General features: G+C 40.4%; 1 protein-coding gene across 2 annotated transcripts in view; it reads left to right on the top strand.

Annotated features, from left to right (window-relative positions):
* The window catches only part of GPR158 (G protein-coupled receptor 158), a 209949-nt gene that overhangs the window by 178204 nt on the left and 8129 nt on the right, over positions 1–23616 (top strand). For both annotated transcript variants that reach the window (XM_052804510.1, XM_052804519.1), the window contains exons 7-9: positions 7657–7895; positions 18614–18752; positions 23022–23127. In XM_052804510.1, coding sequence (XP_052660470.1) covers positions 7657–7895; positions 18614–18752; positions 23022–23127 — 484 coding nt within the window. The remainder of the gene's footprint in view (positions 1–7656; positions 7896–18613; positions 18753–23021; positions 23128–23616) is intronic.

Here is a 23616-nt window from a genome sequence, read left to right on the forward strand (position 1 = left end):
CATCCCGGCTGGTTTTACTCATCAGCCTTTGTTAAATGAAACGTTGTGAGCCGGGATCAGGAGGGGAGTTGGCTTTTGTACGTTCGACTCCAGAGCACTCTGTGAAGCAAATTTTGTAATGAAAGCCTTGGAAATGTTCTTGACCTATTGTAGGAAAGGATTACCAGGAGGGAGTTCCTGCATCTATTTTCACAGTGTAAGCTTCCCGATAAATAGTGACCTTGAGGTCTTTTGTATTGCCTGTTCTGAAAGTCTTTGATAAGGGTAAAGAACTGAATGGCTTTAGATTTACAAAAAGATAATAACCACCCGATGATTTTTAAGAAGCAAATAATTAGCTTAGCCAAAGCTTGTATAGGCTGAAGGATTTATAATCTTCAGTCTAAACTACTAGTGGCAGGAGTCTTAAGGATCTATGAATTAGGTTTCTGCCACAAAACCACCGCAAATTTGAATGAAGAAAAGAGCTCAGCAAGATTGGTTTGCTTATGGAGAAAAATGTCTGAGGAGCTGACCTCATTTTTACCAAGTGAGGGATGTAGTTATTTAAACATAGCTATCAGGAGGAAATTATTGAAATGGCTATGTTAACCATTCAGTAGCAAACCCAGAAAGAGATGGCTTTGTGCCTATCCCAAGGACCCAGAATTTTTAGAATTTTAGGAATCTAACATAGGATTCTGCGGTAGTGAGCTCTTGGTTTTGGTGCCACCAAAGCAACTGTGTGATGTAGCCTTAAACCCGAATAGTTAACAAACAGGAGACATGTCACTGCTAGTTGCCTGGGGACAGATTGATGGGGTTTTTATTTGATGGTTTACATAGTCACGGTGTGCTCTGTAAGAGCTCTGCCTGCTCAAGAGTTTGACAGCAGAGGGTCAGATGTTTCATTGACACTCTGTAGTTCTGCTAATCTCAGCAGGATTCACAGGGGTATTAGTGCAGTAAGTGGTTTATTAGAAGAGATAATTAGCACAAAGCAGATGAGGATTTCATAAATAAGGAGACTTGGTCTGCATCACTGAAACCTAGTTTAGGTGACATGGCAGGTCCCCTTGTTGAGCCTTCTTACCTCTCAGCTCCCCAGTGCTTGGTACGTCCAGCAGCACACACCCAGGATGGGCAAATCCGGTTGAGGAATGGCCATTTCACGTAAGACCTACCTGGATGATATGGTGATGTGAACAAAAGCACTTCAAAAAGCAACACACACGCACACAGTTTCAGTGTCTCCTGCAATGGGAGCTAGCAGGCAGGCGGAACAGATGCGGGCAGCAGGGCAGTGAGCTGGGGAGCGAGGAGGCACTGGGGAAAAGCAAACCTCAGCTGGTCTGTCAAAAGACTCCAGCTACAGTCCTTGGAACTGGCTGCAGGCAGAGAAAGCTTTTTGATCTATAGTCCACCAGGAAATTGAGCTTTTCTCAGGTGGGAATTTAGATTTGCAGGTGAAAGGAGAAAATAAAGCGTAGGTACAGCATGAAAAGTATCAGAATCTAGGCTACATTTAAAGAAATAACAAATAATTTTGTTTGTTCATTCCAGGCTTACCTACAGATTGACAGACAAAAGCTACTTCAAATCAATACATTTTCATCAAAGCAAGTCATATTCTTAGACTCTTTCCATGTTACTAAATATGCACAAGACTGAGAGTCCAGTGCTGCTCACATGGGAATGAGTGAGTGGTTCTGATTGCGATGGGAAACTATTAGACCCCTGTTGCCTTCCAATACCCAGAACCTTCCCTTGAACTGCATGTGATTTCCCTCCCACCTTCCTCCATCTGCTCGAACTCTTGGAAATTATGGCAGCACAGTTTATCTCCTATACATTGATCCAGAAGGGGAACTTTCATTTAAGCACTGTAGAATTACCTTTATATATGTGGTATTAAAACTAATCTAGGAAACTGCTGTATGGAGTAGGTTAGCACGAAGTCATGACCCATGTGTCTTTGCTTACAAATGGTAGTTTTTAACCAGGCACTGAGGTAAAACACATTTTTTAAGTCCTCTTCACAGCTTGCTTTTCTAACCATATATCTGATAAATTTGTATTACATTGGTTTTCCACAATAGAAAATCACTTTAAAACCTTAGGGAAGATATCAAGGAAACTGTACTTTCAAAATCACATTTTTGAAAGTAAATACAATTTGTTAAGGAAAAAGGGCACCACTGTTTCCCTGATCACTCAATACACAAGATTATCTCATCATAATTTGTTAATGTACTGTCAGGATATCCTCAGATATGAATATTACCATTTATTAACCACAGACCCCCAGGTGAAGATTTGAAGCCCTGCACGCTTCCAGTACAGAGGAAACAATCCTGCAGCACAATCTCCCTCCCCGTGTTTCCAGTACCATTGGTACCTAGGGTTTACCTTGTAACTATCTAGCAAGCTTATGATACCATTAGTGCTCTCCTGTGCAGACTAGCCTTCAGCCAGCTTGTGCTCTGTTGCCAATGACAAAATCCAGTGCATTTGGAAGGGTTAGTCAATTCTTCTAAGAATTTGTTGCCTTTCATGGCAATGGTCTATTACAAAATCCTTTCCTGAAATGGAAAATGTGGGAGATATCCTGTTATCTACACTTTGACTTATTGCAAGTGTGGTGCGAAGGAGTTGAGATATTTTGATGGCTATCAGTGATATGTGGCCAAGTTTGCTGGCTACACAGAGGATGGGGACTCTGAGGAGTATTCATACACCCAAATAATTGCCAGAACTTCTTTTTCTAGTTGTTGTACTTTTTCACTGGACAGGACGTGATGCGTATGATGCTGGTCTTGCCATGCCGTTGTCATGCTGTTGACATGGCACGGCTCTCAGCCCAGGTTTGCCCAGGTCGAAGATGATCAGACTCAATAAAGCAAAAGAACATCCTGATTTCAGTGAGTATCTTCTTCAGTGCTGGACTTAGTTCTGTTCTATGCTGAGGTCTTAAGAAGTCACTTGTAAAGTTGACAATGACTAATTTGGAGACTTTCAGCTGGCCTGTGGTTTAGAAAGCTGTTCATTTCTGTCTCTCAGTTGGGTTTTATCCTTTCCAGCAGAGAGCCAGTAACTGGTAGTACGAGTGCATCTAAATATGATTTGTGAGGTCTTGGGCCTTAAGTGTTGATGTTCTTTCTTCAGTCATCTTCCCTGATGTGGAAATAAAACCTGCACTCAGTATTTGTGTATGTGTGTGTGCCTGTGTGTCAAGTGTGAAGTGTAGGCTCTCTTTTGTATTGATATGGTGCCATACATGTGCCATCAGTACCTTTTCACTTTTAGTAGAATCACATCAGTTTACAAACTCAAAGTAACTAGTTGCATGTTCACTGTTACTCTGGAAAAAGCAAATAAGACATAATCCCTGCACCATAGGAGGGCAATATACTTCATAAGAGCTTGACCCGTTATCTTTCTGATGTAGCTTTCGTATCACAATAAAAATCATCAGTCTGGAACAGAACAGTTTGACAGGATGACTCAGTAGAGCCACAAAATGACAGATGCTAGAAATAAAAAATAAACAAACCGTGCCACGTCATTGCTGTCAAAGCAGGATCCTTCACCTGTTGTTTCTGCTACTTACGCAGTCAGCTGATAGTTTGGGGGACATGTTTTCTGTTCGCAGGACAGATCATTGATATGACATGAAAATTTGGTATGGTTTTATTTCTTTTCTAAGATTACACATTTCTTCTCAGGATGTAACTTCTACAGCAGCAGCAATGTGCTTCACTTGCTGTTTCCAAGCTGGTGATCCCAGCCAGTCCCATGAACCAGCATGCTCTGTCCCTCTGCTTTGGATCCACATGCAGCATCACTTCTCTTCCCGGCTACGGGGCTTCCCTTGGCCCTCAGCTCTCAGTATTTGCAACCAAGCCCTCTCCTTGTCCATTTATATGGAGCCAGGCCCCCCCAAAAACCCTCAGACCATATAGCTTAATTCTCCCCAGACCTGACAGTGCAGCCAGCAGAGTTGGGAGTTACCTGCAGTGGTCTCCAGGCAGTTCATTCAGCCTGAACTGTGCCTTCTGTTTACTCTGTAAAAAGGATGGCTATTGCATATCAGCTTTCATGCTGCCTGTAGCAGTCTGTAGGTCAAAGCTTTGCTTGAAGGCAGCTGTGTCTTCCAGCAAAGCAGGTAGAGCACATTGCAGTGTTCTGTCTGATCTGCCTGATGACATGTCACTGAAAATGAGGGTTTGATTATTCGACAACAGCACATAAAAGTGGATTTCATATGCTGAATGGTTTTACCTGGGAGAAGAGCTAGAAGATGCTGAGGAAGATGGTTAAGTTTCTTCTTCTGCCTTAGAGCAGAAGCTGTGCATCTCAAACAGTGCCCTAAGCTTCTACCAGGGCACTGCCTGGCGCTACCAGGTGTTTTGGGGGTAGATAGGACAGGATGAGGGGGCTTTACAGTTGACATTGCCTTACTTGATACTCATAATTAAACATTAATTTGCTCAGGGATTTGAATCCAAGGCTACATCTATATTCATAAATTAAGTAGCACCAGAGAACATTCCTGGGCACTGGAATTCCATCCTCTGTCCTGCTGAATTGTTTTAGCAGTCCCTGCCCTGCCCTTGGCCCATGCTAACCTGAATGCTCCCAAGTCGTTTCCCAGCGTGGTTCAGGAGCTGGCACAGGCCCTTGCAGTGGGCAGTTTGCATGCAGCTGCCCTGTGTTGGAGGGTAATAGTGTGGATGCTGGCTGTTCTGTGCTGGTTGGCATCAGTGCCAGGGACAACCCTGGGCATATTTAATTTCCTAGTATAGATGCAGCCCACCAGCTCCACTTCTTACCTCCCTGTGAGAAATCTCTCCCATTTGCTCAATAGCTAGTTCAACCCAATACATAGAGAACAGTGCGGAAAAGGAGGACTGAGCATTGTCTACCCAGAAGTCAGGGCAGGGATTTGAATCAAGAACTCCCAATTTTCTGATGGAGGGTACCAGTCATCAGACAGTATGTGTTTGCTGAGGCAATTTGGTCTCGTATTGCAGCAATTCAACTTTTTTTATGGTGAACTTTGATAGTATATAAGTCAGAGGTACAGGGAAGGAGAATGACCCTCCAGCCTGGTGACTAGGCATGCTCTCGGGAGGGGAAGCTCCTGGGCATTTGTCTCTGCTGTGATACATGTTCAGTAATACATAGAAGATGAGAGGAGACAGAGCCCATCAGCCAGTGTTGATGTGGTGAGCAATGCAGGTCTAGATTCACGTTGCATCAGGAAGATGAGGGAATTGCAACTCTGGAGCTCATGTTCTGGTTGAGTACTTTTATGCCACAGCCTCTGGAAAGGAGATTTTCAACATTACAAATCTAACCCAGCTTTCCTTACAGCTTCTCAGAAAAAGAATTTTTGAAAAAAGAAAGTGTAAAGGTTGGGTTACATGTAGGCCTACATGTCCAAGGTAGAAATGGTGGTGGTGGTGGATGCTTATTTTTGAGAAAAAAAGAAATGTGGTTTGATCCATATTGGAGGGGTTTTGACTGCTGTACTGCAAACTGTTACTTGTTTCGCTATGCTTAGATCAATAATGTAACAGCAGCCCACCCCTCTCCCTTAGAAAGCTGTCTCACAGTCAGCAGTTAATGAGCTAGTACTGGAAAAAATGTAAAGGGTCCTGCCTTGTTACGCCCAGAAAAGGCTCACATGTTGGCTTTCAGTAGAATGAGAAAAAATTTACTTTGGAGATCCGAAATGCAAAGGAAAGTTTCTAGTAGTTCTCAGCTGGTTTGTATGATTTCTCTAATTCTTAAACCTTCATAAACACGTATGATGAGATTTTTCTCAAATGGCAAACTATAGCTGTGAAAAGACAGTGTTTTCCAGTTCACTACAAAAAGAATACCTTTTCCTTCCCTTCAAAGAAGCTAAGTACTGATGGGCATTCACAACAGGGAGGAGGAAAGCCTTCACTTACTGATTTTTAATGTTCTAAAAATGAGGATTTACCAGTGCTGCCCTGGAACAATAGTGCTGCGGCTGAGCAATGCGGAGGGAAGTCGCTTGCCTTGCCTCTATGGACTTTTCTGTCTATCCTGCCTGAAGTCTTTGGGAAGCTGCTTCCAACATAAAACACTTAGCATCTGTAAAGGGAGAGCAGAACATCTATCAAACATGGAAAGATCAAGAACTGTGACTCCCTGCGGAGTAACTGTTGGGAGGGAAACAGCTGAATAATGTTGAACATATTCAGATCTCTGACTTCACCTAATGCACACTGTGAAGGCTGTGTTTGTAGTCAAACAATGATTCATTTTTATGGATGTGGAAAAGCTTTTGTGCTTCTGCCTTAAAAGACACTGCTCTGTTATTTGTTTGAGAGGCAATGCCAGTTGCTTCTGCCTTCTCTTAGACAAATATAAGCATAAATATTAATCTGGAGTGTGGAGGGTTTTTGCTGAAAAGGCGGGCCTGGCCGTGGAACAACTTGGAAGGTGGCTTGGTGCTTGGTACGCTGAAAAGACTTGAGAGATGACAAGGGCATTTAAAAACCCAACTTTCTGAAAAAATTCGAGTTCCCTAAACCTCAGTGATAATTTGTCCCTTCTTGGATATCAAGAGTACTCACTGGACATGCTCATGCTTAGGAATCAGGAACCACTGTGGTTTTAAGGACAAAATCACTGAAACAGCTCACCTCTTCACTTTGAAAGGCTCCTCACCCCAATCTCTAAAACAGCATTTAAACTTCAGCCCATCCACTTCTGAAGGTTTGGGTACAGGAAGACTTCTCTGATAGCCTTTCCTCACTGCCCAGCCTTGGTAGCTTGGCAGGGTCAAGGCAGAGCACTGCAGTGGGATATTCTGTGCTACTACTCTTTCTTCCCGAGGCAATTTCCTCAAATTTTGGTTGCCCTAATGCTCCCAGCAGGACCTTTTTCTGCTTTAGCAGGTGATGATGGGTAGAAAATGCAGGTGACATTTCCTTGAACAGTTCTTGGAAGGAGTAAACCTATCCTAATAGTAAGTGCAAATATTTTTAAAGTGAGTGTTACATGTTCAGTGGCTGTTACATGGTATATGTGCCTGACATATGATATGGCTTTTCTTATGATGCTTCTGTCCCATCTCAGAAAACATGTTGTTGCCTCTAAACAACTCAGAAACCACTTAATTAGCAAAGTGCCTTCCACAGTTATTTCTATGCAGAGTAGGTTATTGTCTCGGAAGCATCAAACTCAATGGGAACAATATCCAAGAAGTGCTAATTTTTTCTCTGGAAATAGCACCATTGGGGTGAGCAGACAGCCAGCGTCAAAATGAAATGAAATCTCATACACGTGGTTGCTATTTTATGGAAATTACCTTCCCTTTTCCAAAGACAGAAGTCTTCCACTGGGAGCTGGAAGGTACAAAACAGCTTGACAACACAGCATGTGAATGCATGTCTCTAACATAAGCATAGCTCATATTTTCTACTGTTGTTGTGTAGCACTCTCTGGGCAGCAATCAGTTCCATTTAAATACGATGAATATGAAAGTAATAATGTTTCAAATTTCACTTTTGTACGTATTGTCAGGGGAAAGAATGTTGATAATTTGTTTTAATAATCTGATAGTGAAATAAACTGAAAATCTAATTCCTGTGACACTGCTAGTGCTTTTCTTAATTCTGCACTGTCTGAATTTCTCAGGGTTTTGAAGGTATTCCTGTCCCGAACTGCTCAGCGTATTCCATACATGACAGGTGGGCGAGTGATGAGGATGCTGGCTGTTATTCTCCTGATAGTCTTTTGGTTCCTCATTGGCTGGACTTCTGCAATAACCCAAAATTTGGAGAGAAACATTCCACTCATTGGCCAAGGGCAAACATCTGACCACCTGATCTTCAATATGTGCCTCATAGACCGCTGGGATTACATGATGGCTGTTGGTATGTTCATTTTCTAGCTTATCTTTAATTTCTAAAATAAAGGTTGATTGCCTTTTCATTTTTCTTCTTCTAGAATATCTTAAAGTTTTGTCAGACTGCCTAATACCATGTGAAAAGCTTCTGGGGAAATAAAATATCAGCATACATGGTTTTTAAATGGGCTGAGAAGTAAAACATAATTAAAATATACTGAGACTTTTATCACTTTCAAAGGTTTATAACTTGGATTGTAGTAACAAAGCGATGGGTGCTGAAGAAATTTCATCTTTGAAGGCAGAAGGTATCTAGCTCTTCTACACTACTAAAGTGAGAAATTGTGGCTAGATTAGTGGAGGCTTTTTGCTTCTGCACCACAGAACTGAGCAGAGCTCTCATGTGTGAGGAGGGAAAGAACTTGCAAGACCACTTCTTCATAACCTTAAAGAAATTACTATCAAAGTAATGGGAAATGCACATCAAACGTTCCAGCTTAATGTATTTGTTAGATGTGCTCTCAGTGCTTGGCATAGGCAGGAGCTGAAAAATGACACCCTGCAGAACTCATATCAAGGAAAAAAATGACAAAAAATAACAAACAGTAGATTCCCCATGCCAGGGTTCAGTTATATAGTATAATGTGCTTCCTCCTAATGGCCAGACAGCTTCGGTGCTTCTGCACCTAGAGCTGTTGTTTCTAGTACAGCCCAGGTGTGCCACCTACTATCTCAAATACATCAGTGTTTTGAAATCTGAAATAAGTTCTTACCCCTCTGCCCTTTCCCCGCTTCCCCCATGGACATCCCACTGACACAGCCCTGCTGCTGAGGTTTAGGGAGAGGTAATGGTGGCTGGTCCACATGAGAGTGCAGACGAGATGGATAGGAGCAGCCTGGGGGTATGAGGAGTGTTTTCTCTGAGAGTGGTGTACAGAAAGCCAGCTCATGGTAATGCACAGCAGTTTTAAAGGGCAAAACACTGCCGCCAGCTTCACCAAGGACTTTCAACGGCTCTAAGGTGCTCTGTGCACCTCTGTGCATTACACAGCTCACACAGCTCTGTGCTCTGCCCTTCTCTCCTTTGTGTAAGATCTTGGAGGTAGTCAGGCACACTGGTACCCCATGTGTCAATATGCTTACTGGTGAACTATGCAAAGAGGAGTATAAAGGAGTACGTTTTGAAATGCATCTCGATTTGTGCCCTTTTGGAGGGGTGTACTGAGAAAATATAACTATACTTTGCAGTAATGGAATAGTACTATCACCAGAGATGATGTAAAAATCAATAAAAAAAGAGAATTATACATGTGGAACACTTGATGATGTCATCTGCACTAACGCATTTTGCATCAAAATTTTACTGCATTTCACAGCCAGTAATACAGTGAAGTTTTAATAAAACTTTGATAGTGGTGGTTGTTGCATAATGGTAAAAAAATGTTTTTATTATCTGGATTTTATAGCTGTGGTAGTGTAGTGATTAATAACTCAGCTCTTAATACCTAATTATGATCAATAGTCCCTTTTTGGTAATAAATTGCCTAACTTGCTGTCTGCCTAGTGTTGGAAAAAACAAGGATCATTTTTAAGGTATATTTACATTTAGAGGGGTTTTTAATGTTTTTCAAAATACACTCAAGGGCAGTAGAGGCAAAGCTAGCTCTTGAACCTGAACAAAATTGGGCAGAATTTCTTATGTTCTGTCATTTTGGCTTCTTACCCAAACTACCTTATAAACAGAGTTATGTTTGTGCAAGTCTTCAGTAAACTATGCAGCCATGTTAGTGGTACCAGGAGATGTATGCCTACAAGTCTGTACTAACATGTGTGTGTCTATATATATATATATATATTTTTATATATATAGGTGTGTGTATGTGGGTGTATATGCACTTCAAGATTTTTATTGGTAATAGCAGTCTGAAAAGCTTACAGCGAGTAGAAACTAGTCCAAGATTAGATACTTCATCTCAAGGGGTATGTCAGGAGAAATACCCATAATGCAGAACACCTTTTATTCCTATAACTGACTGAGAGCAGCCTTTCAAAAGATTCTATGTGATAAATTAATTGATAGATTATGATATTTGATTTAAAATGCTAAAATAAAAATGGCAGATGATAATTTATGAAAGGCTTGTTATTTAATGTAGTCAGGCACAGTATTTTATATAAAACTAGTGAGTGTTTTGGAATATATTCTGTCACCTGTAGCCCTTGCTAGAATACTTTCCTGTTTCACTGGGCTGTCAATGCTTTGCTGAAATGCAGAGAGGGAACTTTCAAGGTCGCAGATTAGTGAAGTGGGAATTAACAAGGCTCTGTTAGAAAGTTGTAATGAGGTGAATCCTTTATGCTACCAGAGATTATTGGAGTTAGGATTTATGAAGCATTTTCCATACTAATCATGCTACTTAGGCTCTATCTCCGGAGACTTTTATTGCAGTGAATGTTTTATATTTACATTTCCATTAAGTTTAAGAGGATGCTCTGTGAGAGATGTAGGGACCTAGACACAAAGGTTGTCACCATTTCTAGTATTGCCTCTGTGATACGCTGATGAGAAAAACTAGCATTCAGTAAATCTTATTTTGTCTACATAACATAATGTAAGTTAGTATGCATTTTGCTTGAGGTTGGATATTTGTGGGTAGCTTATTTGTTACTTGCCTAGATTCTTTTATTTCCTTTGTGTTCATTTCTGCATCACTTTCAAGGTTGGGGCATCTGTCTCACTGACAAGCCATGGCATCGTGGTTGACAATCTGAGATTTTACAGAAATACCTGAGGGCTTGAAAATGCTCACCCACAAAGCCTTTTTCCTATGGCCTGAATATATTCTATACCTCTACCTGTCACAGCCAGATTCCAAGTTAGAAAAAAAACCAAGCGATAAACTTTTGGTACCTAAGGGCTCGCAGTGTCACAAATCAAACTATTATTCTTTATCCTAAGGGAAAAATCCTATAAGTGAAACGGATAGCAGCACAGGGTTTAAAAGAACTTCCCAGAAACTAGAGAAAAAAAAGCAATAGTAAGTTTAATGAACAAAGCCCCAGGCAGGAGAGAAAGGCAGGCAGAGAGATAAACATGCATGCACAAACACAAATAAAAAGCAGAGGTGAAATCTTGGCAGATGAATGTTCCTGATTTCAGCAGGGCCAGGGTTTCACCCAGCATAGATAGGATCTGAGCAGTAGTTTTTAAAAATACCCCCATGCATTCCATTTATGGTTTTCAATGTTTTATTTAAATCAGAAGCAAATGAAAGGTATTAACTAAGCACAGGGAGGTATTTTTCCCCAGCACCTGTTTGATTCCCAGTGGCAGGAGCTGTGCTGCTCCTATGCAGCTGGCCTGAGCTGCTGCCATAGCCCACTAATTGGTGGGTCATGCTTTGGGTCTTGGGCTTCAAGAGGATTTAAAACACAAGGCTGCATCATGATTACTGCGTGCCCTCAGCCAGGAAAAGCAACAAAGTGAGTATTTCAGGCTGTTCCCAAAAGAACTCCCTCCCACTGTTCATTTGTTGATATTTAACATATATAATCTTTGCATCTAAAGAGGGCATGAGTTGCCAGGACAGGCTCTGACAGATTGGGCATTAAGACTGCCTGTACAGTTTTGAGCTAGGGCATTGTAATACAGCCTTACGAGGCCCTTTATTAAATTTTCTACAGACCCTCTGCTGCATTCAGTGAATGAGTGATTATTATTTCTTTTTGTTATCCCCATTTGATGTGGCCCTATGCCATATTCCGGGTGTGTTGTTCAGAACATGCAGTGAATAAAGAACTGTTCGTTTCCAAATGGGCGTTTTTAAGCCATGTTCTCCTTAGCATCGATGTACAAAGATTAAAGCCAAAATTGTCAACAGTAGCTATCCATTTTGAGTGTCTGTCTTGAGACATCTAGGGACTGGTTTTTCAGAGTACTGTTTATAGCCTCCTCTGTGGGGATAACACAACCAGGAGGCACTTGTTAGAATTCAGCACTGATGAGGATCTGGCTTCAGTTCTCACATTAGATACTCAGAAAATGTATCATGTAAAAATAGTGATCACTTGTGAAAAGCTTACTCTAGGTGATAAGACCAGGGCTGTATAAACTGTTTGCAGCAGAAATAGGAAAAGAATCCTGTTTTACAAAGGAGCCTTCAGCTCTGTCCCTTTCCTGCTTGTAACCCACTACTCCTGCCACCATGTACACCTCTCCCACAGTCCTCATCACCATCACCGTGCGGTTTATGTCCCTCATCTCTAGGATATGATAAATCTGGAAAAGGTATGGGGAAGAGCAACAAAGATGATGAGTGGTGCTGGAACCCTCGGGTTGAACAGTTTGGGTTGCATTACCCCCTGCAGTAACATTGCTTTTTCTTGTTATCTGTTACATCACAGGTGAAATCCTGCAGCTTTTGTTTAGGCACCATTTCTACAAAGTATTTCTGCTAAGGAAACCACATTTGGGTTGCCTTAGCCACATGTTTCTGTATTGGTAAATGCCATATTCGGATGCTTCTGCAAGCCACCCGCCGGAGGAGATGGCTTTGGGAGAGGCTGGAAGATGCTCTGACTGCCTCTTGTCTTTGCACCACCCTTTTTGGAATCCACTTCTTGTACTGCTCCAAGTCTTTCCGGCCCTCCAAGTACTTTGGATACCATTGGCATTTGCTTGCATCCTCTTTAAGACGTGAGAGAAGAGGTCCCACACTCAGGTGGTGTTCAGCTGCTGTTGGTAGATCTTTCTGATCCTGTTCTCCCTCTTTCATCCACACACAAGCGAAGAGGATAATGGCACACAGGGAGACAGAAGAGTGGCCAGCTGACTTTAATAACAACAGTAGGCTGTGGAAGGAATGAGGCAGGACAGCACAACTGTATAGAGGAAGGAATAAAATACATAAGTATAAGGGCTAAGAGAAGTGGAGAAATGAGGGATGTTCCTAGAGATTGTAGACCTGAGCAGGGGCATATCTTTCATGCAGTGAGACTCCTAGGCATGTTGCTCTTGCTCACATCAGTGGATATGTCTCCATTGCCAGCAAAAGCCATCTCTAGGTCACCCTCAAGCCATGGGGCCCACAGACCATGGGTCAGCATGTCCCTTGCGTTACTTTGAGTGGACCTGCAAGGCAGTCTTGTGGCTGTGTGGGGGATGGAGTGTGCTGTGCCCCCACCAGCCCATGGGCCCCTGCTCTTCTTTCTCAGCCTTGCAGCTACAGGCCATGGTAGTTCTGGTAGAAAAAAAAGTCAGGATTTGACACCATTAATTCTTTCTTCATACATAGGTCTCTGTCTTGCTGTGCCTAGCTAATTAAAACGATGCTGAGATATGGTGAGAGAGACAGATAAACCTCTGGTAATTTATAATTTTCTAGGAATAACTCAACACTAAAGACTTATACATGTAATCACAGTTCATTGAAATATGCGAAAATTCTGTCAGTTGAAGAAAAAAACTTCTCCTATGACATGGTGCAGCTCTCCAGGTAGGAGATTGGACGCAGTGAAGCAGAAAGAGACTGCGCTGGCTGGCAACACAGGAGCAATCGAGGACAAAATTTTTTTCACATTTTAAAATGGTGCATGCTCAGCTCCAGCTGGCACCCTGAGTGAATGAATGGATGGAAGAGCCATGCTTCCAGATCTGTAGCTCACTTTGATTCAGTGAAGGGGATTTAAAATGTAGACATCAGTCTGATGAAATGAAGTGTGATGGAGAAGTGGATGTGTTGTTGTAGCTGTGTTATGGATGCAAGTAGAGCTGCAATCAGTAATTTGTGTCCAAAACCTGACGAAAAAATGGTGTAACTGTTGGAACGGTACTGTTTTGCCAACAGTGCAAAGTTCAGAATACCAAATGAACTTAGTCAAGTCGCAGCTGTAATGGGCTTTCCCTTGTTAGTGTAAAAGGAAAGGATGCAGAGCATGTCACCCACCGGCTCTGGAGAGCAGCGGCCTGTGCTTGGCCTGCAATGGAGCTTTTTAAGCAGTCATGAAAATGGGCTTTAATCCTGCAGGGGTGTCTTCTTTTTGCAGGTAGCTTTTGGACAGCAGAGTGCAACCGAGCACAGGAATGGGTATCCTGGCTCCAGGGAGCTCCTTTCAGCAGCTCTAGCCCATAGCCATCTCCACCAAGAGGCTGGCCTGAAGAAGCACAAGAGAAGGGCATTCCCGGCAGGATAGGAGGGCTGAGAAGCAACCGGGACAGCCTGAAATAACTCATTTTCCTTTCCCAACCATGGCAGAAAGGAAACTCACAGTTTAGGATTTAAGCTCTTCTCAAGTATGGGTAAATTTATTTCTACTGTCATCTTGCAGTGACAGGGTAGCATTATCCCCATTTTACACAGCCAGAGCTGAGGCACAATAAGATTAGGGTTATATGGCCCATTTAATCTGGGTACCCATTTTGCAATGCCTTTGGCTCAGTTACAGAGCTTAGTCAAATCTATATATAACATGTTATGTATAGTCTCACTGGCTACAAAAACAGCCCTGTGTGCTTAGTTCTGCTGCAAATTGCAGCAAAAATGCCAAACTTGGCACCCAAATAGCAAGAGAAATGCTCTCTGTGATCATCTCTGCAAAGTTTGGCTTGAACGGGGACTTCTTTCACATGCACAGGAGCTTGAGGTACTAACAAAGTTAGAGTTCAGTTGTGCATGTGCACAAGACCACTTTTTTTCCCCTGCAGTCTTTTCTCTCATTCACTAGACATCTAAATGTCATTTGCAACAAATTACAGAGCTTACTTCCGTAGCCAACCTTGATTTATCTCTGGAATTGCTCTGTCACATGCGTTAAATGAGTCTGGTCTCTTAAGAAATGATATAGTTAACTGAAGATTATATATGCAAAAGAGAGCAAGTTCCGGCTGCAGCAAAGAATATAACTAAGTAGGTTGATTAGATAGTGCAAAGACCAGATAAAAGGTTATGTGGATAAGAAATAGGTAGTGACTAGGAAGAGAGATATTTAAAGATTAATTAATTTGTGCACATGACATATTGAGGTCACATTACATTTTCATCTCTTATCTTCCATTCATATCTACATCCATTTATGCCTTTAAAGCAATTGTGCCTTTTCTTACTCTCTTATCTATCAGAGATTTGCACCGGAAATCTTAATGCCTGGTTTGGATTGTTATAGAGTAGCTACTGCAAGTTTATTCAGAGCTCTTTTATGCTTTATTTTTTTGACTTCACATTTTCTGTCCAGATGGCTGTTGAGAGCCCTCTCTCCTAGGAATTTCCATCATTGCTCAGAAGGGGAAAAGAAGTCATTTCTTGTTCTTGTGCTTAATATGTAAAATGGGCTAATTTATAAACCTTATGATAAATCATACCTAAAGGAACAAGGTCATGTGTTTTGAGCTTTGAGTTTGGTCTTGGCAGGTTTGCAATATACAGAGATACTCCTTTAGTGGTCAGGAAGTCACTCTTCTACACCAGGATTTTAGTGGAAAATTATTCAGCAAGCCATATAGAAATTTCATATCACATCTCACAGATTTTAATCATTAAAGATATTTGGCGCAAAACAGTCACTAGTGTGCCATAGACAGAACTAATAAGGCCTTGGAGATGAGTGGTACATAAGAACCTTGCAGCATGGTAGCCAGATGTGCTCCATTATCTATCTGTCTAATCTGTCTGTTTTAAATTAGTTATATCTGTGTTTTTTACTGGTGTAATAAATACATTAATATGTCACCTTATTTTATATTGAGAAACCAAAAAGGTCATATAGAAAAGCAATACAGCAAAATGTTATAACACCTTCAGATTTTTGTTACAAATTGCACTAATAGTCTGTTGCTAATTATATGAACGTGATTTCCCCCCTCAAGCACAGCTTCTACATGATACATTTAAGCCATGTAATTAGTGGTTTAGATAATAAATTGGTTTTCTATCAGTCTGTTTTGTTTGTTATTGCTAATGAAATTATTGCAACGTTGGGCTTAGCAATATAGGAACTCTGTTATTTTACCTTGTGTTTTAAAAGCTATTCCCTATTTGTGTTGCATACCAGATGTCACACTAATTATCATCTGTGGACTCTGCTCTAAATGTAAAGCTTTTATAAAAGCATTATGCATTAAATGATGCAAACTACTGTTATGCTCCAGTATATTAATACTTTGAAGTCTCCTCATGTTGTCTTAGGAACTCCTTGTAAATATGATTGTGAAACTGGAAACTGTAGAATTTTCAGAATTAATCAGATCCTGGAGATCACATGCTACCTTCACTCCTATTTACCCCAGCTCATTGAAACCGGTTTTTACTATGGAGCTGTGGCTTTTTCACTTTCATTTGCTCTCTGAGATACCTGTATATGAGTCTGTATACAAAAAAAAACCCTAATTCATGTAAATCTTCAAACTTAGAACAGATTTTTTTTTCTTGTAAAAATAAGCAAAATTTGGCCCACAATCTTTAGTTTAAGTAGGAATACCTTCAGCACATGCAGTTTTATACATGTATTTTCATCCCTTTCAAAGCCAAACTTTTTCAAACTTTCAGCCTCTGTTAGCACTTGTAACTGATCTTTTCAATCAGTAAGAGACTTGGGGCTCTTCTCTCTTCAGTTGAGGAGGAGAAGGAAGAATGGACCATGGGTAGTTTTGTGGAGTATGCCTGTTATTTCACAGTTAGCTCATCTATTCAGGCTCTGCTGCTAATGTTGGGTTTTTCACTGCAGGGGGACTTTGGATGAAAGGCAAAATTAGAGGAAATAGGCTCTCTGGCATGTTCTGGGGAATACCTGCTAAACTTAATAAGAAGAGTTTTCACAGAACATAGGACAGTAAGATCTAGTGATTTGGCTTTAGCAACCTAATTCTAACCATTTTCTCCTTTTCAATTTCTTCTAAATCAATACGGAACAATTAAAGCAATAAATGTCAGTGCTTTGAAGAGCAATACATTTCAGTGCCATGATTCTGCATATGCGAGTCAAGAGAACTTAAAGAGAAAAAATGAAACTGCTAACATTTGTAAAGGAGCCTTTAATCTTATTTCATTGAAGTAAAATTTGTATTTCACTTGCTCAGAGAAGACTTCAGAAGCAAGATGGCTTGGCAGGTGATTCCTGTGTAGGTGTTTTTAAGAAACCAGTGTAATAGACTTCACTGGTAGCATAGCTAATTATCTAGGAATGAAATGGAAGTAGCAGCCAGTTTGCCCAAGTGGTGAGTGTATGGGGGATGTGGGAAAGACACTTGCATACGTGCTTTTGTAGAGCTCAAAACCAGGGTGGGACACGTAGTCTCAGAAGATTCATACCATACTTTTTTCATATTGACACTCAGTAAGGTCCCAAGTCAAACTATTGAACTTCAAATGTTTATTATTGTTGGGATTTTGGTGAGGAAGAACACAAAAATAGCAGCATGTGTGGACTATGCCTTTTTAGATGTTTGTTTTAACGTAACTGGTAAAACTGATGGGTTTAGGTAGGATATGGTCCTACATAAAACGATGGTTTTAAAGCTAGGCCATCTATTTTTGATAAAAGTAAGAAACATGCAAGTGTTATTTCAATCTGTTGCTAATGGCAGGGTTCACAAGCATTTGTGTCCTTATCCAAACCAGACCAGTAATGATTTGCTGATCACTACCATAGGGTGATGTCACTGATCACCAGTTCTAATTACAGTATAGTAACATGTATTGGCAAAAATAAGCACGACGAAGAACTCATTTTCTATTATACTACATTTGCAGTTTTTACTGCAAAAATCCCACAAGGCAAAAGCAGTGTATAACAAAGGTATCACACTCAATTTCTGAAGCTGCTCCGGATCAGTGCCAGCATTGCAGGGGTCTGTCATGGAATTGTACATTGCAGGATAGGTTCAACCACTTCCAGCCATCGTCAACCCAGTCTGCAAGGCAAGAGGCACAGGCACCAGCTCTGTGTGGCAGCACTTGGGGGGGAACAGTTCTGGAAGGAGAGGTTTTTCAAGATGGGTATGAAATGATTTCATTTGTATCAAAAGCAAAATGATGTCACAGCAGACTGTCCACTGGAAACTGAAGTCAGAGTACTGCTGGGTGCAGATGAGTAAGCTCTAACAGGATAGTTTAAACTGATCCTGACCCTTTACTCCTCTTTTCTTCCTTTACTCATTTTTCTCCTAACTGAGAGAAACACATCATTTGTTATAATTACATTAGGCCCTCAGAAATGACTCGTCATATTACGGGCACCAGCAGAATTAACTATCATGAACAGAGGAAGTTTTTTTTAACCCAAAATATATTGTTATATCTGAGTTATAAACCTTTGAAATGAAACTGATATTTTAAAAACTTGTAGTCTAGTAGTAACAGTGGTATCTGCCTCTATAACAAGAACCAGAGCTACAAATAAAAATACTTGTTATTTTAAGTGATGTCAAACTTCTATAGTACCAATTTGAAAAACAAGCAAGACATTATTAGACATTGTCTTAAAGTTTGTCAGTTGAAAAACTCAAACACCATGAATGCAAAGGCTCCTCATCTGGAAAAAAGAAGTGTGTAAAATGAAAACCAAGTGTATCATGTGCAGTGACAATATCTGAAAGACTTTGAATGGCTATGTGTGTACATATATACATGCATGAGTGTATACTGTCTTTGCATAGATACTCACACATACAGAAGATACTATAGTACTTCAAATTTCCTTCCTTTTTCATACATAAAACTAATTGCAAATTATTTCTTTTTGTTCTTCTCACAGCTGAATTTTTATTCCTCTTGTGGGGTGTTTATCTCTGCTATGCAGTGCGGACAGTCCCATCAGCATTTCATGAGCCACGTTATATGGCTGTTGCAGTTCACAATGAGCTCATTATCTCTGCTATATTCCATACAATTAGGCAAGTGATCTGTAGATCTAGTAATTAACTATTTATCTTTCAGGTTTCATATGGTGCAACTTAAAATGGGTGACTGGGGTAGGATGCATAATGGAAGGTCTCATAAATATTTAATTCTGCAAATTAAGTGATTACTAAACTTAAAACTGTTCCCGTAGGATTCAAGAATATGTACAACTTGGTAATTGTATAATTAGGGTTTTTTTCAGTATAGCTAGCTGATATGTTCTTGGATCAAAGTTCAGTATGTATGATAAATCAGATATAGCAAAACTATTGTCCGTCTTCAGTCATCTGCATACGGCTCACTGGTTTGTATCCCTAAAAAACCAGCAGGTAAGAATGTTGGTTTACATGACTTTTCCCAGTGTGTAACAGACTGGCAAGGTGCAGCTGTATGTTAAGATAATTGTACTGGTTTGTGCATGAAGCATACTGTTTTATATGCTGACATAAAAAATTCTTATGCATATGATTCTGTAACAGTAATATAAAGCATGTGTTTCTTATAAAGTTTATAATGAGCTCTATCTTTCATACTTGTAAATTATTAGAATAGTAACAAATAAATAAAGGTCTTTGCCAGAGCTACATGAAAATTACTATATATGCCTTTCCTACAGAGTATCCTGTAAAAATGAATTGGTCCTAGAAAATTCAAAATAGCAAGATAGCATGAATTTCATCTCATGCTGCAAGAGGTTCTTATGACTTTCTTATGACATTCTTATGCCTTCCTTGACCTCCTGACAGACCGTATCTACTAAGATTTTTTTTTTTTTACATCGCTCCATTGACAGTTTTCAAATACTCTTCTCTGTTCCTTGGTCTGTCTCTTGAAACTCACATTTCTCTCTGCCTTCTTGATGTTTGCTTCCATGAGGCATCATTTTTTCTGAGTAAACATCAGCAAAGCAAATCTTTCATCTCTATTCCTTCCAGGTGCTCTTTTCCCCTATCATTGTTATAAAGTTCTATATTCATTGTTATAAAGTATTATAAAGCACTTTTGAGGCTTGCAACTTTTTGTTTCCTTCACCTTCTCCTAACCCCATATCTCAACATCCACATACTCTCAAAATCTTCTTCTTTACTCCTTAACACAAACATCTGCAAAAAATGTTTAAAATCTGTATTTGATGGAAGCATTTTTCTTTTCATTCCTGATAGACAAAAAATTCAGTTACAATACTTTCGAATTGATTATAACCAATATGATAGCCTCCCAGTCAAAATTTCCCCCCATTAATTAATGTTCCTAAACCATATTTTGGGGCACGTTAGAAGATACAGTTCAGTGCATTAGGAGAGCTATTATGTGGGCTGCAAGTTTCTTTTAACACTAGGACAGGATGAAAGTAATCTTGGATTAAAGAGAGGGGGAAAGGGGAAAATGTGACATTTTAATACATGCCTTATGAAGGAGACACAAAAGGGTTAGGTCTTTCAGTTTATCCTAGTGAGGATCCTGTTCCTTCAGCCTAAGGTCTGCTGATTTTGTTCTTCCTTCTTTTTAAAAAAGAATGTACATTTTGTATTGATTCTTTTCCCTCTGTCTGATACGTGCTGGTTTGTTGAAGAAATATTGTGTACTGTTTATGGATAGGAATGAATAAAATGCACTGGAAATACATGATCCCTTCTGAGATTATGTGCATTTCTGTGTATACAAGTCTTAATCCAGTCTCTTTGAAGTTCACATTTCCTTACTTTTTTTTTTGCTTCTGTCTTCCCTGCCAAGTTCTGGATGTAACTGAAAGAGTGGAAGTGGAAGGCTTAGATTTATATGACATATCTGAGTTGTCATGAAGTTGAAAGCACTGGAGCCTTGAAGGACACCCACTATTACAAGGCAGCCATCCAGTCTGAAAAATCCCAAAGCTCATATAAGATTGATGTGAGCACTAAATAAAACCTTGAACTGTTTGCATTTTGTTTTCCTTTCAAGGTATTATTCCCAGTTCAGAAACAGAGGATTCTTGATTGTCTTCAGATCAGCATAGCATTAAATTTCTGCATTGCTCTTTCTCTTGTATTACTGAGAAAAACAAAATTTATATGGAAAAAATATCATTCAGATAGAAACCCCATCTCTGCTAGGTCTGAATGGCTACTACAAATGCTATTTTGCTTTCAGTGGTATGGCGTGGATACCTTAATCAGTCATGGTTTCATGCATAAAACAAGCAAAAAGCCTTCACAGAATTTGAGGATTGGAGCTGTTAAGGGTTAACCAAATCTGGTGGGCATCAGGACCTGCGAGCTTTCTCCTGTCTCTGTCTGATGGAGGTGGCTGCTGCTGTTTCCATTTGCAGGCCTAGCGTGACTGAGCACATCCATCCACTACGTGCAGTCACACGCAACACATGGTTGGCCGCGTGGACCAGCGCAGGTCCAACACGTACAGCCTGGTCCTGTTCCTCCTCTGCAGCTGATGATGCTCACTAATGAAACATGCACCCTGTGTAGGTTCACCAGCACGCTACATTCACGGGTCCTTCCAATATGAGCACAGTCCTTAAGCCAATCTAATATCCATCTTTGGGTTTGGGGCCCTGTAGCCAGTCATGGGCTGAGACCTTTGGGTCTTCCCAGGTGCGGGTTTCCCACGTGCTGGCTAGTCCAGCCTGAAGTTTGCTCGTGAATTGCACATACACACATGGACAACGTAGAAAGTGAGATCACACAGATGTTAGGAGAAGGATCTAATGAGAAGATAGGAGATATTGCAGTGATCAGGTGCAGGGCTCAGTCACTAACAACTTGCTTACATGTCACTAGCCCCTTTTATCCCCCCTTCTTTCCATGCTTATTCTTCCCCCATCTACCTTAGCCCCTCTCTGTCTCTATCTTGTCTTATCCCAAATAAACAACAAACCCCACATTACTTTTTTCCTATTGGTCTCAGTTTTGCTACAGCTGTACTCAAATTTGGTATTTCTGATATCATTAGCTAGGTGATCACAGCCTTATATGCTGTTACTGATTTGGTTACATCAGTACCACTGACCTTGCAAGTTCTGCTCCCCCAAAGGCCCCCAGTGCTCCTTTCAATTACCTGTGAAGTTTGTCCATCTTTCAGATGACTTCCTATTAACCACCTGTGAAATCTTGCCATCCCTCACAGCATTGTCTGTAAATTTTGTTCGCTTTTCACTCTGTTATTTGGTATATCCAGCAGTTTCTCATGTCATCTTCAATAGTTCTCATGTTGTGTTCAGTTAGCTAAACCTCAGGCCCGAGCCACCTCATATCCCTGCACACCTCAACAGCAATGTCTCTGTAAGAAATAATTATAATATTTTATTGTGTTCATGAAACATTTAATTTACAAAGTGTTAAACAAGAAATGATGACTGTATTATTAAGGCATCTAAGCCAGTGTTTCATGCCAGACTATTTCTGTTAACAAAAGCTTCTGCAAAATGTACATCTGTGGACTTGGATAAGTTGCAAATGTCATTTCTATCTGAATGATTTTTGTAAACCTGCAAATTACAAGCCAGTGGTACATCCATTCATCCATTGCACTGCTTACCATTTCTATCTTTGGGAGCTCACTAAAGCAGATAAGCCAAGCATGCTCCAGCTAGCTTTAACTGCAGCACTTGTTCTACCACTCTTTTAGAAAGCTCAGCAAGGATTTGCTTCATTTGGGAGGTTCAGCCACTTATTTTCTAGCATTCACAGGGCTCTTGGGCCCTGCAGTATCGAGCTGGGCGGTCCTGCAATCAAGACCGTTTCTCTGCTCCCTGCTAAAATGCATTTCAGTTCAGTTCTCTCTTTGATGGCTTATCAGCCACACTCTGTAGCTGTGATCTATGGACATCCTGTATTTTTGAAGTGCGCTACAATTTATCATAGTACATGTGCTTACTTAACCTAAAATCATCCGTTCGGATCCTTAATGTATGTAAACTTCCATAACTCAGTTCAGGCCAAAGAAGCTGTGACAATATAAACCATCCAAAAAAACCCAGCTAAATAGAGTGAGAATGATGGAATAAGCAATATCCTTTAAGGTCTGTTGTTTCTTCTTATATTTTGTTTTGGCTTGTTTTGTTGGGGTTTTTTTTTCTGAGTTGTTTTGAAATTGTGGTGTGTAAGTAAAGCATGTGGATATAATTTTTAGTCTGTATGAAAGCAGTACAGAACAAAACCAGTTGCATTTGGCCTTTCAATTAAAAGAATCCTAAGGAATACTAAAAATGTTAAATGTAATGCACTGGAGAAAAGGCAGTGAATTGCAACCCTGAATTCTATTTTCAGATTCATTCTTGCTTCAAGACTTCAGTCTGACTGGATGCTGATGCTGTTTTTTGCACACACACACTTGACTGTGACAGTCACTGTTGGGCTACTTCTGATCCCTAAGGTATTCGAATCTCCTGTCTCTTCTCTTTTGCCAAGACCGAGGAAGATAAATGTTGTCACACAGAAGCAATGCTGTATAAAATTAGCAAGCAACTGATAGAAAAGGAAGATATAAAATTTGGCTATGTTGCCTAAAAAGCTGTATATTTTTTTATTTTAAAAACTCTTATACATTTTCAAAGATTCTTTCAGCTTTCCAAATTCCAGGGGTTTAAAGTACTTAAAATGTTGATGTGATTAATACAAGAAGGAAAGGAACCTGCCTAACGATGCTTATTTCAGGTATTTGGTTGACGATGCTGCTGCCAGAGTTAGCTGAGATCAGGCAAAGAGTTTAGGTGAGGGGATAGAAAGACTAGGATGGACTGCTAAATAAAACTGGAATGAGGAGCTTGGACTAGCCATGAGATAGAGAGGTTAGGATTTAAACCAGGCAGTTGTTACGGGCTGAAAAAGAAAAGCCCTTTGCGAGACAGAGCCTGGGACAGAC

Source organism: Harpia harpyja, chromosome 1, assembly GCF_026419915.1.
Source record: "Harpia harpyja isolate bHarHar1 chromosome 1, bHarHar1 primary haplotype, whole genome shotgun sequence".
In the NCBI taxonomy this organism is placed as follows: Eukaryota; Metazoa; Chordata; class Aves; order Accipitriformes; family Accipitridae; genus Harpia; species Harpia harpyja.